Consider the following 18,112-nt stretch of genomic DNA (forward strand, 5'->3'; position numbering starts at 1 on the left):
GAGAAAAATGTGTTTTGTTGTTGTGAAGTGGAGTTTTCTATATATATATATATCTTAGGTTCAACTGATCTATAATGTTGATCAAGCCCCCTATTTCCTTATTGACCTTCTGTCTTGTTGTTCTACCTATTACTGAAAGTGTGTTATTGATGTCTCCTACTATTATTGTAGAGCTGTCTACTTCTCCCTTCAATTTTGTCAATGTTTGCTTCATATATTTAGGAGCTTTGATGTTTGTTACATATATCATTATAAACTATATTTGTATAACAACTCAATTGAAAAATAGGCAGGAGACCTGAATAGACATTTTGCCAATAAGACATACAGATGTCCAACAAGCACATGAAAAGATGCTCAACATCACTAATAATCAGAGAAATGCAAATCAAACCCACAATGAGGCATCACCTCACACCTGTCAGAATGGTCATCTAAAAGAACACAAATAACAAATGTTGGCAGGGATATGGAGAAAAGGAATCCCTCATATGCTGTTGGTGAGAATGTAATTGGTTGTAGCGACTGTAGAAAACAGTATGGAGGTCCTCAAAAGCTAAAAATGGAACTACCATGTGATCCTTGGTGTATACACACACACATCATATATATACATATATACCATACATATATACAATGGAAAACTAATCAGCAATAAAAAATAAAATTTGCCATTTATAACAACATGGATGGACTTACAGGGTATTTATGCTTGGTGAAATAAGTCAGACAGAGAAAGACAAATACTGTATGAATCATTTATACATGGAATCTAAAAAATACAACAAATTATAAACTAGTGAATGTGACAAAAATAAACAGACTTATAGAGAACAAACTAGTGGTTACCAGGTTACATTGTCTTTGTGTTTGATTTGTTAAGTGACTATGCTAGTTTGTCATCATACAGGATCATCAAGGTTGTGCTTAAATAACACATTACTCATAACCAATTGAATTATCTTACTTTTTTGAACTCTTAAGAGTGTCTTCATTTCTAACATATGAGAGTTTCCTCTTGCACAGTGAAAAAAAGTGACAATATATGTATGTTCGTGTATAACTGAAAAATTGTGTTCTACACTGAAATTTGACACATTGTAAAATGATTATTTCTCAATAAAAAAATTTAAAAAGAGAAAAAGAAGGATAAAAGAAACATTTTTAACACAAAATAAAGCACTCAGATGTAAAACAGAAAAAAAAAGAAAGTTTTCTCCTGGAACCATCTCCCTGAAATCACTTGAAACTCTCATTTTAAAATGCTGTTTTATGGTTTGGTTTGAAGGTTCTAACCCTAGTCTGTATTAACTTTTATATCTTTTCTTTTTTTAAGTTTAATTGAAAAGAAAACTGGAAAAAGAAAAGAAAAAAAAACACCTCTGGCAGCTGTGATACCAAACAGAATTGTATTACAATAAAAGTCCTATAAATGATGAAGTGCATTTTTAAACAGCTGTAAACAGAACTTACCTCTATGAGGTATGGTTACGAAGTCTAATGTATGTATTTTCCTAGCTTTTGCTTTTGAAGTCCATGATACTCAACGAGAAGAGTATTTTGTTGATGTATCACTCCATGGTGTCATGCAGGTGGTCCCCCTAGGGTGGGACGGAGAGGGACGAGTGATACACCAGGCAGGAGATCGTGTCTGGTGTGAGAGTGATGATCATGGCCTGTGCAGGGAGGAAAAGAGTAAAGGGAGCATTAATTTAGAGCCTTTATAGTTACGGTCAGCAGACATGACAGAACTTCATTTTCAGCAGTTGATTTTTTTTTTTTAAGATTCAGAAACTTAATTCTTTCCTGTAACTGGATATAGATAGTGAATGCCTTAAAGTCTTTGAGCAACTGCTTTAAAGTAGAATATTTACTTTGTTTTTGTTCTTTAACCTAAGGGAATATCCAGAAGTCCAGTGGCAGTTCAAAAGCAAGGGCCTGAAATTTGCCTATTACATTTTTTAAGTACAGTAAGAATAACAGTAGATTAGGGTACTGTGGATAACTCAAGAGCTGCTTGGGTATGTTATATGTAAGTTATATTTTCAAAAGTTAAAAATATCATGAAAATCAATCAACATTGGAGATCTATTTGGTATAATTTAATCTTTGATAATGTAGATTTAGATACCCTTTTTGTTTATGTAACACTTATGAAAATAAGTTGGCTTTATATAACTCCTTTGTAGATAAATGATTTAAAAATTTTTTTTTATCATTTGCTTCTTAAAAATAGAATATTAATTGCACAAAATATGTTTTCCTTCAAGTTCATACATTTTTCCATATACAATCTTGACTTGTTTAGATAAGTTAACCCATAGTCTGATTTATTTTAAACACTCAGTATGTGCTTCTGTCTGTTGCTTTATTAGAGAGCAAGAATTCTTTATTATTTTTAATAAAATATACTCGCAGGAAACTATACTGGGATTCTTTCATTCAGAGAGTCAAGCAATGATACCTGTTTTGTTAGATCAAGTGTCTAAGCCTCTCACCTTCCAAAAGATTACATGGACAAAGTTAAAAACGTCATAAATGATCGACTAATAAAGTTTATGGTGTTCCTTGATGAAAAGTATAAATATGGGTCAGTCTTAAATTCGGATGTAAAGCTCTTATGAATTACATGTCTTCTCTAAAATTCTTTAATTTGGGCTTTAAATCCTCCAGTAAAAAACTGGTTTGAAGGAAGAAGAAAGTCAAGAATAGATTCAATCCAAATTCTATGGGAATAAACAAAGCTAAATGTTTCAGTCATTTTTTGAAGCAGAACAGATATGTTTTCTGCACCATATGATTTTAATAGTATTCATCTGAACATACGGTTTAGACACCATGAGACCACAAGCCAACAAACAAGATCTCAGGCAAAGCAAGAAAAACAGCTGAGGGGATTTTCTATTGCAAAATTTCCCCTAACTAGAACTGTAATAGAGAACAAATCTGACACCATATTGGATCTGATCCTTTAGTTTGAAGCACTGTGCCCTGTTTTCCAGGCTTAATCTTGCTGGATCTGCACCTTTTGTAAAACAACATTGCCTTTAACCTGAAACCTACAGGAAAGCCTATTCTCAGGGCTCTGACCTTTAAGGAATTTAGCAATTCTGCACTTATGCAGAGATGGCAAGTTGCAAAATAGAGAATAACCTTTGTTTTGTTGGAGGTTTACAGGGGTACCATAGCCTGAGCCACATGGATGGCAGCAAGAACAAAAAATGCCTGCAGCAAGAAGTTTGCAGAACCAACCACACCTTCTCCCATTTTTAGTTTAAGAGGAGCCTGAATTCTGACTTGGGCAAGATGATTCTCCAGGACATGAGTCCCCCATCTTTTTGGGCTGCCAGCTTTCTGAATAAAGTTACTGTTCCTTGTCCCAAAACCTCGTCTCCTGATTTATTTATTTATCACTGTTGTGCAGTGAGCAGAACAAGTTTGGCCTCGGTAACAGAACCAGCTTTGTCATTCCCTCTGATGTGAAATCTCTCTGGGTGTACACGTGCTTGCCTGGTGGTGGTGGTGGTGGTGGTGGTGGTAGGCAGAAACATTTCATTTCCCCTAGATTTAAATAGGCTAAAATTTCCTGCTATTTAAGTCAACTCTAGTCTTTTATGGAATCATCTGCAGATGTGCTTCTGGAAGCTACAAAAATTCCAACAATGAAAATAATTGTATTGTCTCCTGACAAGATAGTTTTCCTCAAAATTGAGCAGCTCTGAGACACACTTCAGGAATACAGATAGATGCAGTGTGCTTCATTTCCCATGCTGTTCTTACACTTATATCAAAGTAAATTAAAATTGGTCTTCAATAGCAGATGCTCTGGCATGATACAACAATGTCAATTCCACTTATTTATTGAGCCAGAGCAGCTTTAGAATAAATGATTTTATACCAAACTCCTTCTTGATGTCCTGTCTTCTCCCTGGTGGCTAATTCCTTCTTCTTACTTCCTAAAAGTTCTCCTGTTATGGGAAGATAGCCTTTACTGCACACATTCAATTGGGAAGGCACAAATTAAATATGTGAGGGGATGACATGCATATTTAATTCTTACTTATACATATATACAAGCACACAGGACCTCTGTCTTGGAAGACGTCACTTCCTAATGTGAGCAAGAGGATGGTCTATAGTTCAATCAATGATCTAAAAGCAGTTTTCTAGGATATAATAAAGCAATGCTTGAGTTGTAAGACAGAACAACTCCTGGATATGAATCAGTGGCACCAATCAGTGGGTGCACATGTGTGCATACACGCCCATGCACATGGAGCAGCCTTGGAGACACTCCATCTGTGCTGATGGAGCAAAGCCATGCCAGGGAGATGAGGAAAAAGTGCCTAATACAATCAAACCAGGACACCTGAGTAATGGGTAATAGGAGTCAATTGAAATTTCTGGTTAGCTGAAGGTTAAACAAAAACACTTTTAGTTTCAAACGTCATTGCTAAAAATTTTCTTAAAGCACAGGAGCCTGTTTTCCTGCCTTACTTAGTGTCATATGGTATATTAAAAATGACAGATTCATACTTCTCTGACTGTGGAATGGGAAGGGCCTTGCTGTCATATTTCTGAACATTAGTCTATGTTTTGCAGCAGAGTGGATACTGAAAATGGGGCAATTTGAGTGAATGGGAATGACATAACCTAGCAGTCATTGACTGTGTGTGATTTGCCAACTTTCTCCAAAAATTAGGGGTAGCAAGCAAATCAGATAAATTGAGGGTTCTTGGGTTGGGGAGTCGGATGGGCTGACAGTTGAGTGGTGCCATGTAGCTTGTTTTACTATGTAAAATTGTGACTATGATCCAGACAGTGACACATTGTCAAATTCTTGTGCCTGTAGCTTTGATACCTGGCCAAGTCTGTGGAGCCAATTTTATCATGGTGCATAATGAAGATAACTAACATTCCCTGAGGACCAGGTTGTATGACTTCCATGCATTGACTCACTGAATTCCCTAAGCATCCTTTGTGGTACATAACAGTCTTAAAATATGCGGCAGGGAATTATTCTGTTTGCAGATGATAAAATGAAGCTCTGAACTGTTGAAGCCTGGCCCAAAATCATGTAGATGGGAAGACACCGTGCTGGGAGCAAATTTCAGGCCAGACTACAGAAACTGAAAAGCCCAGCAAGTCCCTTCACCCAGGAACCTGGCCCACAGCCACTGCCAGGCCGTGTTCTGTTTCTATGAGTGCTCATGGGAATGTGCCAGGTACTCAGGGTCAATGTGACTTGATTAAGAAATTCAAACTGGGATAGCCTTTTTTGGGGACTGTAACCTGGGAGTGAATTAAGGGAGGAAACAGCCCTGGTTGTAAGAATATTTCTAGGGAAGGATGTTCCCTGATGGGCTGGCATGGGAATCACTGTGTTTGTGAGCCCCCTGTTGCCCTGTGGGGGTGTGTACAGGGAAGGAGAGAGACTGTTCAGGCTGATCATAGTCAATACAGTTTGTAAACAGCTGAATTCTGTTCCCTTACAGCTCAGACAAATGCAGGACATGAGGATTCTTAGCTAATGACCAACAGTGAGTAGCAAAGGCCAAGAGTGTGGTGGGGAGGAGAGATGGGACCACATTCTGGGAGAACCTCTGCCCCAGGGGACCAGGAAGGTAATGAATGATTGGGGATGCACAAAGGGTTTCTATGGACTCATCAGGTAGTTCCTACTTTAAACTGATAGTCTGGAATATATGGCAAAATACGATGGAATGACTGCTCTTATTTTAGGTTCCACAATCTCTTAAACGGATAGATTTCTATCTCCATTATACAAGCACTGCTGGGTAACGTTTTTAGTCATGTGAGGATCAAAAGATTGAGTACTTATTAATACTATTACCATGCTTCTACTGAATTAACACTTCAGCAACAGTATAATGGCCATGCTTCTTAACAACTGCCTCTGTAAGAGCTCTTGTAAGTCACAGATAATAATTATAAAGAATATATATTAAAAATAATAACAATTATATTTACAACAACTATGATGTTTATAATGATGATAGTGTTAGTATCTCCCTCTCATATTAAACAATACCCAACACTGGATTCATTAGGAAGCAATGCCAATGCATTTTTGGACTTTTCAAGGTCTTCAGCCCATGGAGCCTTTTTACTCGCATTGGTCCACCACAGCCAGAATTGCTGTTCCTTGCATCGTGGGCTGCCACGCTGCGATGTCCTGGGCTTTTTCTGGCACCATGCGTCTATATTGGGTAGTCAAGTTTCCACGTACCCACTCTGATTTCCAATATATTGTTCTCCAGAGCCAACAGAGGGGCCACTGGAAAGAGGCGACAAGTAAGGTGGTGAACCCAAACTGAATACCTGTTGAAAGAATGAACATACAACATGGAGTGGTGGATGGATGGAAGGACAACAAGTATTCCTTTACTCCTGTAAAGAGAGAGGGGAAGATGGTGAACTAAATCCTAAAGAGAAAAGATATTCATGGTAATAATAATGTTCAACAGTGAAAGAATCCAAACAAAAGGCAAATATAAAATCTCTGGGAAGAATACTAATTACAACCTGTTTCTTTTACACATAAAACATTAGTAGGAATAACATACTTTTAAATCTTTAATGAACTATAGTTATTTGCTGTTAATAAACTTGGGAATCTTGAAGCATATTATTCACTCTCAGTGTTGAAATAATACAATCTTGGAAGATGATTTGCAATAGGGGATTAAAAAAAGAATATTGTGGATGTATCTAACAAGTTAAATAGAAATAAGAAATGTACCTTTTGGAAAGCTATGCATAAAGAATGTTGGAGGAAATACACTGAAATTAGGCAAGTGAGCAAGCTCCCTAGAGTCTGGGAAGGTGAGTGCAGCACATTCAGAGAGTCTATGATGTTATTACAAGTCACAGAAAGCTATGCAATTAAAGTGCCTTCATAAGCAAAATATCCTTCTTCAGGAATTTTTATCTTGATATTTCTATGGTCTGTGTGGTCACAGGAAGTCAAAGTTATGGTGGTGGCTTAGAAGTTCTTTTCTCTTTGTCTGTAATTTACAGGGCATTGCTACAGATGGGCAGAAGAGATCTGTGGTAAGCTGTTCCATGGGGTGGGGGAGTGGTTAGAAATGATAAGGCCAGAGATCTAAAAGACTTTTAGACCCTCCCCTCCTAACTGGCAGACCTTTAAAGTAAACTAGCACAGGTATGTAACTAAGTCACTGGATGAGAGGCAAATTTATAGTCCCTTTAGTGTTACTGCTCAGTCAAGGGGTAGGGACCACTCTGGCCAGGAACGGCAAGACCATGGATGGGGTGGATGGGTAGGAGGAGCTGACATTTGCTTCTGACCTGAGAGGCAGGGGTGTGTTGCAGAAAAGCCGACAGTGCTGGAAAGATGCAGCAGGTCCACAGCCCAGAAGGAGCTGTCATATTCAGGGAGGTCAGAGAGCAAGAACCAGAGTTAGTGACACCACAGGGTCAGCAGTGTGGCAGCAGTGATGTCAGTATCTGTGTCCATAACCCACCTAACCCTACATGAACTCATCTGCCTACAAGGGGCAGGTAAGAAGCAGAAATGTGTGGAGTGGGTGCAGCCACTGGCAAATTGGCAAGTGGATATCTTAATGAAATGCGCTGCTCACAGTCACCATATTGGAAAGAGGGCCCCACACTGTCAGATCTTCTTATTCAAGAGAAGCCAGAAATTAAGAGTTTATTAGCAATCAACCCAGTTCAAAACCCAGAAAATGTACCATTTATAATGACAACAAAGGCACAGACTATTCAGAAGTAAATTAATAAAAAATTTTAAGATGATTCTGATAAATGACTTTAAAAAAAAGGAAAAAAATGATGATTGAATAAACAGTAGAATGCACCATACTCTTCATTGGGCAGACTCAATCTTGGGGGACATAGAAAATTTTTTCTCCAAAATAAATTTAGAATCTGAATGCAAATTTAGTTAATAATCCCAAATGGATTTAAGAAAAAAATCTGAAAGATGATCCTAAAGTTCTTCCAGAAATATACACAGATATAGAAATAAAATAACGAGTAGGGATGTTTGAATTTGTAGTATTAGGGATATTCTGGAAAAGGATAAAATAGTACGAACTCTAGGAGTTATTATTCTATGGTCATGGAAACAGTACAGAAATAGTGCACTAAGAGTATTAATGAAATAGATTACATTTGAAGAATAGACGTGGATATTTATGAGATTTTAGTAATATTATAAAACTGACACTTCAAATCAGTGGATTCAAGTACTGCAGTAATTAGCTAAATCATTTGAAGACCTGGTAAAGCGTCCTCAATTTTGACATTAAAATAAATTCCAGATAAATTTTAATTAAAAAATAAAACACCAGAAATAACCCAACCAGATTTAATCTGTTCAGATATTCAAGCGAGAAGAACTTTCTTTTTTTTTTAACATTTTTTATTGATTTATAATCATTTTACAATGTGTCAAATTCTAGTGTTCAGCACAATTTTTCAGTCATTCATGGACATATACACATTCATTGTCACATTTTTTTCTCTGTGAGTTATAATAACATTTTGTGTATATTTCCCTGTGCTATACAGTGTAATCTTGTTTATCTATTCTACAATTTTGAAATCCCAGGCTATCCCTTCCCACCCTCCACCCCCTGGTAACCACAAGTCTGTATTCTCTGTCTGTGATTCTATTTCTGTCCTGTATTTACGCTTTGTTTTTGTTTGTTTTTTTTTTTGTTTTTTAGATTCCACATATGAGCGATCTCATATGGTATTTTTCTTTATCTTTCTGGCTTACTTCACTTAGAATGACATTCTCCAGGAGCATCCATGTTGTTGCAAATGGCATTATGTTGTCAGTTTTTATGGCTGAGTAGTATTCCATTGTATAAATATACCACCTCTTCTTTATCCAGTCACCTGTTGATGGACATTTAGGCTGTTTCCATGTTTTGGCTATTGTAAATAGTGCTGCTATGAACATTGGGGTGCAGGTGTCATCCTGAAGTAGATTTCCTTCTGGATACAAGCCCAGGAGTGGGATTCCTGGGTCATATGGTAAGTCTACTCCTAGTCTTCTGAGGAATCTCCACACTGTTTTCCATAGTGGCTGCACCAAACTGCATTGCCACCAGCAGTGTAGGACGGTTCCCCTTTCTCCACAGCCTCTCCAGCTAGGTCATTTGTGGATTTTTGAATGACGGCCATTCTGACTGGTGTGAGGTGAAACCTCATTGTAGCTTTGATTTGCATTTCTCTGATAATTAGTGATATTGAGCATTTTTTCATGTGCTTTTTGATCATTTGTATGTCTTCCTTGGAGAATTGCTTGTTTAGGTCTTCTGCCTATTTTTGGATTGGGTTGTTTATTTTTTCTTCTTGAGTCGTATGAGCTGCTTATATATTCTGGAGATCAAGCCTTTGTCGGTTTCACTTGCAAAAATTTTCTCCCATTCCGTAGGTTTTCTTCTTGTTTTACTTCTGGTTTCCTTTGCTGTGCAGAAGCTTGTAAGTTTCATTAGGTCCCATTTGTTTATTCTTGCTTTTATTTCTTCTAGGAGAACATTTTTGAGATGTATGTCAGATAATGTTTTGCCTGTTTTCCTCTAGGAGGTTTACTTTATCTTGTCTTATGTTTAAGTCTTTAATCCATTTTGAGTTGATTTTTGTATATGGTGTAAGGGAGTGTTCTAGCTTCATTGTTTTACATGCTGCTGTCCAGTTTTCCCAACACCATTTGCTGAAGAGACTGTCTTTATTCCATTGTTTATTCTTGCCTCCTTTGTCTAAGATGAGTTGACCAAAGTTTGTGGGTTCATTTCTGGGATCTCTATTCTGTTCCATTGGTCTATATGTCTGTTTTGGTACCAATACCATGCTGTCTTGATGACTGTAGCTCTATAGTATTGTCTGAAGTCTGGGAGAGTTATTCCTCCAGCCTCTTTCTTTCTCTTCAGTAATACTTTGGCAATTCTAGGTCTTTGATGGTTCCACATAAATTTTATTATGATTTGTTCTATTTCTGTGAAATATGTCCTGGGTAATTGGATAGGGATTGCATTAAATCTGTAGATTGCCTTGGGCAGTGTGACCATTTTAACAATATTGATTCTTCCAATCCAAGAGCATGGAATATCTTTCCATTTTTTAAAGTCTTCTTTAATTTCCTTCATCAATGGTTTATAGTTTTCTGTGTATAATTCTTTCACCTCCTTGGTTAGATTTATTCCCAGATATTTTATTACTTTGGGTGTTATTTTAAAGGGGATTGTTTCTTTACTTTCTTCTTCTGTTGATTTATCATTAGTGTAAAGAAATGCAACTGATTTTTGAGCGTTAATTTTGTAACCTGCTACCTTGCTGAATTCTTCAATCAGCTCTAGTAGCTTTGGGGTGGACCTTTTAGGGTTTTCTATATATAGTAACATGTCTTCAGCATATAATGACACTTTTACCTCTTCTTTTCAAATTTGGATCCCTTTTATTTCTTTCTCTTGTCTGACTGCTGTGGCTAGGACTTCCAGGACTATGTTGAATAGGAGTGGTGATAGTGGGCATCCTTGTCTTGTCCCAGATTTGTGGGAAGCTTTCGAGTTTTTCACCGTTGAGTACTATGCTGGTTGTAGGTTTGTCATATATAGCTTTTATTATGTTGAGATATGTTCCCTCTATACCCACTTTGGTGAGAGTTTTTGTCATAAATGGGTGTTGAATTTTATCAAATGCTTTTTCTGCATCGATGCAGATGATCATGTGGTTTTTGTCCTTTCTCTTGTTGATGTGATGTATTACATTGATTGATTTGCGTATATTGAACCAGCCTTGTGTCCCTGGGATGAACCCCACTTTGTCATGATGTATAATCTTTTCTATGTGTTGTTCGATTCTATTTGCTAAAATTTTGGTGAGGATTTTGGCGTCTATATTCATCAGTGATATTGGCCTATAATTCTCTTTATTTGTAGTGTCTTTGCCTGGTTTTGGTATCAGAGTGATGGTGGCTTCATAGAATGAGCTTGGGAGTATTCCCTCCTTTTCAATCGTCTGGAAGAGTTTGAGAAGGACTGGTATGAGTTCTTCTTTGTATGTTTGGTAGAATTCCCTGGTGAAGTCGTCCGGTCCTGGACTTTTATTTGTAGGGAGGTTTTTAATTGCTATTTCTATTTCCTTCCTAGTGATCGGATTGTTCAAGTGTTCAGATTCTTCTTGATTCAGTTTTGGTGGACAGTATGTTTCCAGAAACTTGTTCATCTCCTCTAGGTTATCCAGTTTGGTTCCATATAGTTTTTCATAATATTCTCATATGATATTCTGTATTTCTATTTTGTTTGTTGTAATTTCTCCATTTTCCTTTCTTATTTTGCTAATTTGTGCTCTCTCTTTTTTCTTCTTTGTGAGTTTGGCCAGAGGTTTGTCGATTTTATTTCCTTTTTAAAAAACCAGCTTTCCGTTTGGTTGACTTTTTCTATGGTCTTGTTAATCTCTATTGTATTTAATTCCCCTCTGATCTTTATTATTTCCTTCCTTCTGCTGCTTTTTGGGGCTTTTTGTTCTTCTTTTTCTAATTCATTCAGCTGGTGGGTTAAATTGTTCATTTGAGATTGTTCTTCTTTTTTGAGGAAGGCCTGTATCGCTATAAACTTCCCTCTTAGCACTGCCTTTGCTGTGTCCCATAGGTTTTGAGTGGTTGTGCCTTTCATTATCATTTGTTTCAAGGTATTTTTTAATTTCAGATTTGATTTCCTCATTGATCCATTGTTTTTTCAACAACATATTGTTTATTCTCCATGCTTTCATTTTTTTCTCCTTTTTTTCTCTGTTGTTGATTTCCAGTTTCATGGCATTGTGGTCAGTAAAGATTCTTGAGATAATTTCTATCTTCTTAAAATTGTTGAGGTTTCTTTTGTGCCCAAGTACATGATCGATCCTGGAAAATGTTCCATGTGCACTTGAAAAGAATGTATTTCCTATTTTTGGGGGGTGTAATGCTCTGAAAATATCCACCAAATCTAGTTTTTCTATTGTAGTATTTAATTTCTCTGTTGCCTTGTTTATTTTCTGTCTGGAAGATCTGTCTAGTGATGTTAATGCAGTGTTAAAATCTCCAACTATGATTGTATTCCCATTAATATCCCCCTTTATCTCTGTTAGTAATTCTTGTATGTACTTAGGTGCTCCTATATTGGGTGCATCTATATTAACGAGAGTAATATCCTTATCTTGTATCACTCCTTTAATCATTATAAAATGTCCTTCTTTATCTTTCTTTATGGCCTTTGTTTTAAAGTCTATTTTGTCTGAAATCAGTACTGCAACACCTGCTTTTTTGGCTTTTCCATTTACACGGAATATCCTATTCCATCCTTTCACTCTCAATCTATATGTGTCCTTCTCCCTAAAGTGGGTCTCTTGTATGCAGCATATTGAAGGTTCTTGCTTTATTATCCAGTCTGCCACTCTGTGTCTTTTGACTGGAGCATTTAGTCCATTAACATTTACAGTAATTAATGATAGATGTGTGTTTATTGCCATTTTGAACTTATCTTTGCAGTTGAATTGGTATATCCTGTTTGTTCCTTTCTTCTTCCTTTTGTGGTTTGGTAATTTTCCTTTGTATTTTCATGGATTTTATTTAATTTTTGTGACTACTTTGTAAATTTTTAGCTTGTGGTTACCCTTTTTTGTAAATCTATTAACCCATTACTATAAGTGTTTTTATTAAACTGATAGTAACATGATCTCAAACCCATTCTACTGTTAAAAAATTTTTAAAATGAAAGAAAAAGATATTCTATATTTCCCTGCCTCCATCTCCCACTCTCAGTGATTTGTATGTCTTCTTTTATAATTTCATGTTTACTTTATTTGTAATTCATGAGTTATCACCTTTCCAGTTGTGAGTTTCTCATTTCTGTAGCATCCTGCTGCTTTTCTATTTAGAATAGCCCTTTCAATATTTCTTTTAGCATGGGTTTAGTGTTGCTAAACTCCTGCAGCTTTATTTTGTCTGTGAAACTCTTTATTTCTCCTTCTATCCTCAAGGATAGCCTTGCTGGATAAAGGATCCTAGGCTGCATCTTTTTTTCATTCAGGGCTTTGAATGTATCTTGCCACTCCCTTCTGGCCTGTAGTGTTTGTGTAGAGAAATCAGCTGAGAGCCTTATGGGGGTTCTCTTGTAACTTACTCTTTGCTTTTCTTTTGCTGCCTTTAGAATCCTTTCTTTATCCTTGACTCTAGCCATCTTGATTATGATATTTCTTGGTGTGGGTCTATTTGGGTTCTTCCTGTTTGGGACCCTCTGAGCTTCCTGTGCTTGGATATCTGATTCCTTCTTTATGTTTGGGAAGTCTTCAGTCATGATTTCTTCAAAAACCTTTTCAATCCCCTTTGATCTTTCTTCTCCTTCTGGGACCCCTATTATGCAAAGTTTGGGACTCTTTATGTTATCCCATAGGTCCCTTATGCTATTTTCATTATTTTTTATTTGCTTATCTTGTAGTACTTCTGAATGGGTGCTTTCTATTGTCCTGTCTTCTAGATCACTAATTCGTTCCTCTGCATTATCTAGTCGGCTTTGCACAGCTATTAGATCATTCCTCATCTCTGTCAATGAGTTTACCCATTCTACTTGGCTCTTCCTTATAGCTTCAATTTCATTTTTGACATACTTTATATCTCTAAACACTATCTCTTTTAATTCCTTCAGCAATATGATCACTCCTTTTTTGAAATCTTGATCTAGTAGGCTATCGATGTCTATTTCATTGATCTTTCTTTCAGGGGATTTCTCTTGTTCTTTTAATTGGGAAAGGTATTTCTGCTTCTTCATCTTGCTCATACCTCTCTGGCACTGTGGTTTATGAAGTATCAGTTGTTTATTTTGGTCCTTAAGAATTTTATCTATCTAATACCTATTTAGGAATAAAACTTAGGAAAAAAGGGAAAAAAATAAGAGAGAGAGAAAGAATTTTAAAAGAAGGGAGAAAGAGGGTTTGAAAACATGTATAATGAATAATAGAAGAGCGAGTTGAAGCAGAGTATTAATTGGGTTAAGGCGTCCTTTTAAAACCTTTACAAAAAAAAGGGGGGGGAGATGAATAGATGTATTTGAAACCTGTGTCTAATCAATAACAGGACATCAAAACCCAAGAGAAATAGAAATGAATTAAGAAGTAAAAATTAAGAGAGTAATAGAAAATAGAACAGGTAAAAACAGATTTAAAAAAAAGGGGGGGTGGATTTGTCCAGTGTTCTCCTGGATTCTGTGTGCTTTTACTGTGAAGTCTTTCTGTCTTCGTCCTGTTTTGGAAGCTCAGCTTGCTGTTTTCAGAGGCCCTCCGTTGGCTCCCTCTTCTGTGCTGCTCCCAGCACCTGTTGGCAAGCAGATCGCGCCTCCTCCTAACACTGGGTCAGGTGCAGCTCTCCTCTGCTGTGGGCGGGGTGGTTCGCTGCCCCTCTGGATGCCGCAGTCAGATGTTGCAGACTGGCCGGGTAGGTGGGCGGGTCGTGCCCCCTCCCAGCACCTCGGTCAGGGGCTGTGTTACTGCCCAAAAGGTGGGGGGCCGCTCTCGCTCTACCTGCGCTGCTGCCAATAGCTCTGCTGCTCTGTGTGGCTGCACGCCCCTCCCTGGTCGGCGCTCCGCGGGTGGGCTCGGGGAAGACAGAGGGACAGCCTTGTCCCTGCTCCGAGCCAGAACCCAGCTCTTTGTTTGTCTTTGTGGAGCAAGTTCTCTGAGGGACCAGGATGGAAGGATCCTATCTGCCCCAGGCTGCAGGCCAGTCTCAGTCTGGCCTTTGATGCTGCAAAGCCCTTCGGTGCGGATGCAGGTTTCGCCCCCGCCAACGCCTGAGTGCTCAGTGCGGAGGATATGGCGGCTGTGCCTGCCCCCCGCCTCTCTTCCCCGAAAAAGTTTCCGCGGGTTTTCAGAAATGGGGGTGTGCACCCTTCCCCCGGGAGCACATCAACCTTGCTGTTTTATGGAGGGCCCAGGTTGTTCTGCCCTGTGCACCCACAGCCACTGCCCGCCGCCCCTTGCGTTCCTCCGGGGCTGCCTCCATGCAGCCGCCACCATCCTCCACCCAGCTCGTGCAGCCTGGCTCTGCCCGCCGCTGCCTGCCGCGTCTTAGGCTGGGTGTCGGGGGGACACTCTGTGCCCGTTTAACTTAGTTCTGTTAGTCAAGGGCTGCTCTGTACAGATCCGAGCCTCAGAGGCTCCCCCTCCTTCCCGCTGGCCTCTCAGTTGGAGAGGGGAGACCCAGCGAGCGAGCTCCAGGCCTCCTTTGCCGCTCCCTCCCCGTGGGAACCGTCCTGCACTGCTTTGCCTTTTGTTCTTTCTTTTTTCCTTTTCTCCTACCAGATTTTTGCCGTCTTTATCTTTTGAAGAGGGCGATGTTCTGTCGGAGTTCCGCAGGTGCTCTGGTTGGGTGAGTGGGTCTGTAGATGTGGGTCTTGGTGTATATTGTGGGAGAGGGTGACCTGCGAACGTCCTTCTACTCTGCCATCTTCTCCGTCTCCCCAAGAAGAACTTTCTAAAAAGCTTTTGGAACAAAGACCAACAACAGCAAAGGCCTAGCAACTCAGCAAGGCCAAAAACGCCCACTATAAAACAAAACTAACCCTCGCCCAACCCTCTTTCACTGCCCTGTATTGTTCTCTGATACTTTCTACTCTTTCTTCTTCCCTTTAAAGTCCAGTTTCTTGGAGAAGTACCTGCGCTGAAGACTCCTCCACTGCTCAGAGGCCTGCATCCCCCACGGCCCTCACCGCAGCACTGAGAAAGGAGTTACACTGATGGTGGCTGCTTGTTTCAAAACAGTCGGCATTTTCAGCTCCTGTTTATTTGATTACCAGTTAGCTTTTGCCATGGACAAATATTTTCCTCTCAGTGGAATGTTTTTCCCCCTTAATTTTTGTTTTACTTAAATAAATTTAAAAAGCCCAGGCAGAAAATTGTGTGTGTACATATGCACACACACACAGATACACATAGATCTGTTTTTTAAAGTCTACCTAAGTATAGTCCTCCTCCTCCTTTTCCCCAGTCTTGGCAATTAAACGTGGGTTTTAGCTCTTGCTTTTTTACCCTGCACACCACCCTTTCTCACTATACTCCTTTTAGTCAGTGTTCAAATCCCTCTTAAGCCAGGTTACAGCCTTCTCTGTGTTGCCTCAACTAGTTTTCTCCCAACTGCTCTGCTGATTCTTCTTTCTCTTGGTGGATTTCTCTTCTTCCATTTGCCAGGTGCATGGCCCTTATCCCCAGGGCCTTGTGTTCAGTCCTCCACTTGGCAGGACCAAATCACCCCCACGGCCTCACCCACAGCTCCTCTGAGCCCCTGACTGGTGAACCCAGCTTAACCACCCCTCAAATCTCCCATAGACAATTCACACTCAAAATGCCACACACAGAGCCAACTCCTCGAAACCAGCTCTTCCCCTTACACTCCCCCTGCAGATCCACTTTCCGGATGGGTCCTTGGAAAGTCACCTCAGCATCTCTGTGGCCCGTCGCCCTGGCCCTGCTGTCACCTCTGCAGCAGTCACCACTTCTTCCAGCCCATGTCTCTATCACTCTGCCCAGGGCCTCTCTGCAGGCAGTGCACCACTTGTCTGGGTTACCTGGGGTGGCCCCTGAAATATCCTTTCCCTCAAAAATATGGGCCTCCTCCCAAAAATAGTATCTTCCTTTCTGCTGCCAGAATAACCAGATCTTCTTCAACATAAACATTATGCAATTCTCCTGCTTACAAATATTCCAATGTATCCCTGTTTCTTTAAGGATACATTCAAGTCTAAGCACACAAGACCCATTATGACAGAGGCCTTGTGTACCTGATATTCCCACCTATGGATCCTTTGTTCTAGCCCTACTTGTTGTTCTTCAGTCTGGCCAAGCCGCTTAATGCTGTGTACTCTTATATGTCTCTACCTCTCTGCATGAAGTGTCTACTCCCTCTACCACAAGTTAGAAATCTAACGTCCTTTCATCTTTCAAAATTCAGTTTAAATATTTACAGCTCTAGGAAGTCCAATATGTGTTCACCTGCTTAGCAATCCATCAACTACTCACCAAGCCTCACCTGGCCTGGGGAGTGCAGACTCCAAGTCTTACCTGTCTTGGTCTCTGCAGTAGTTGATACAGTGTTCGGCATAGCAGGTGCTCAATGTTTGTTGGATGGATAAATGAATGAATGAGTAAAGAGATGAGAGGTCTACAATCCCCCGTTACTCAGCTGTCATTTTGGAAAGTTCATTCTGCAGAGACAAGGAAATGTCAGTGCAGGTGGTGGGCAGACAGAACAGAGGATGAGGGCGTGGGGCAGACAGGCCCAGTCCTGGAGAGCGCAGGAGAGGGTTGGGTGGGATAGCACTGGAGAGAGAGGGAATGAAGGGTGCAGGTTTAAGAAGATGTTGAAGAACAACTGATATTAACTGCAGTAAATTAAATGGCGAACATAATAAATGAAGGGAAGATCAAGTTAACACAGCAAGGGTGGAAGAGGCAGTACCAGAGAGGAAGAGCTCTCACTTCATCACTCACTGCATTTCACTTACGGCACCCACACTCTGGGAAGGCAACGCCAAATTCTTGAGAGACTGGTGTTTGTGCTGTTGGTGCTCTAAGTACAAAATGGTATCTTATGGATTCCAGAATTTAAGACTGATAGGTTATTTCTCTTATGTCCTATATCTGAGTTATCAGATGGCAGGATCATTCACTGTTGGGGGAGAGCTATTTTGGTTAACAACTCAGGGTTGCTCTTATAATCTCAAAGGATGGTGGGGATTCACTAAAACAAATAAAAGAGAAATTTCAATCAGAAAAAACATATGCCATATAGAAATTTGTGGGGGCCTTGGGGCAATGTTACCAAAATCTCATCTAACAGTTGTATGTGAGTGTGTTGAAACTCCAAGCTCTAGTCACTTAAACATGTATGAGAACAAGGGTCCAGGCTGTGGTGCTCCGAACATGGATGGGAAGATGCAAAGCCTGACTGCTGCCTCTGACAGGATCAGTCAAGCCAGGGAGTACAATGGACACAGACACGATCACACAAAATCAAGACAAGAATCAAGTGCAATTCATGCCTAGAAAGGAGAGCAGAAAATCTCTAAAA

General features: G+C 39.5%; 1 protein-coding gene and 1 pseudogene across 1 annotated transcript in view; one reads left to right on the plus strand and one right to left on the minus strand.

The window, feature by feature from the left end:
* The window catches only part of LOC116657644 (probable ATP-dependent RNA helicase DDX60), a 16,338-nt gene extending 15,807 nt beyond the window's left edge, over positions 1-531 (plus strand). Inside the window, 1 exon segment of the mRNA XM_032461035.1 lies at positions 523-531. Coding sequence (XP_032316926.1) covers positions 523-531 — 9 coding nt within the window.
* A 944-nt stretch (positions 532-1,475) lies between these two features.
* The window catches only part of LOC116657645, a 35,306-nt pseudogene continuing 18,669 nt past the window's right edge, over positions 1,476-18,112 (minus strand).

This window comes from Camelus ferus, chromosome 18, assembly GCF_009834535.1.
Source record: "Camelus ferus isolate YT-003-E chromosome 18, BCGSAC_Cfer_1.0, whole genome shotgun sequence".
NCBI lineage: Eukaryota > Metazoa > Chordata > Mammalia > Artiodactyla > Camelidae > Camelus > Camelus ferus.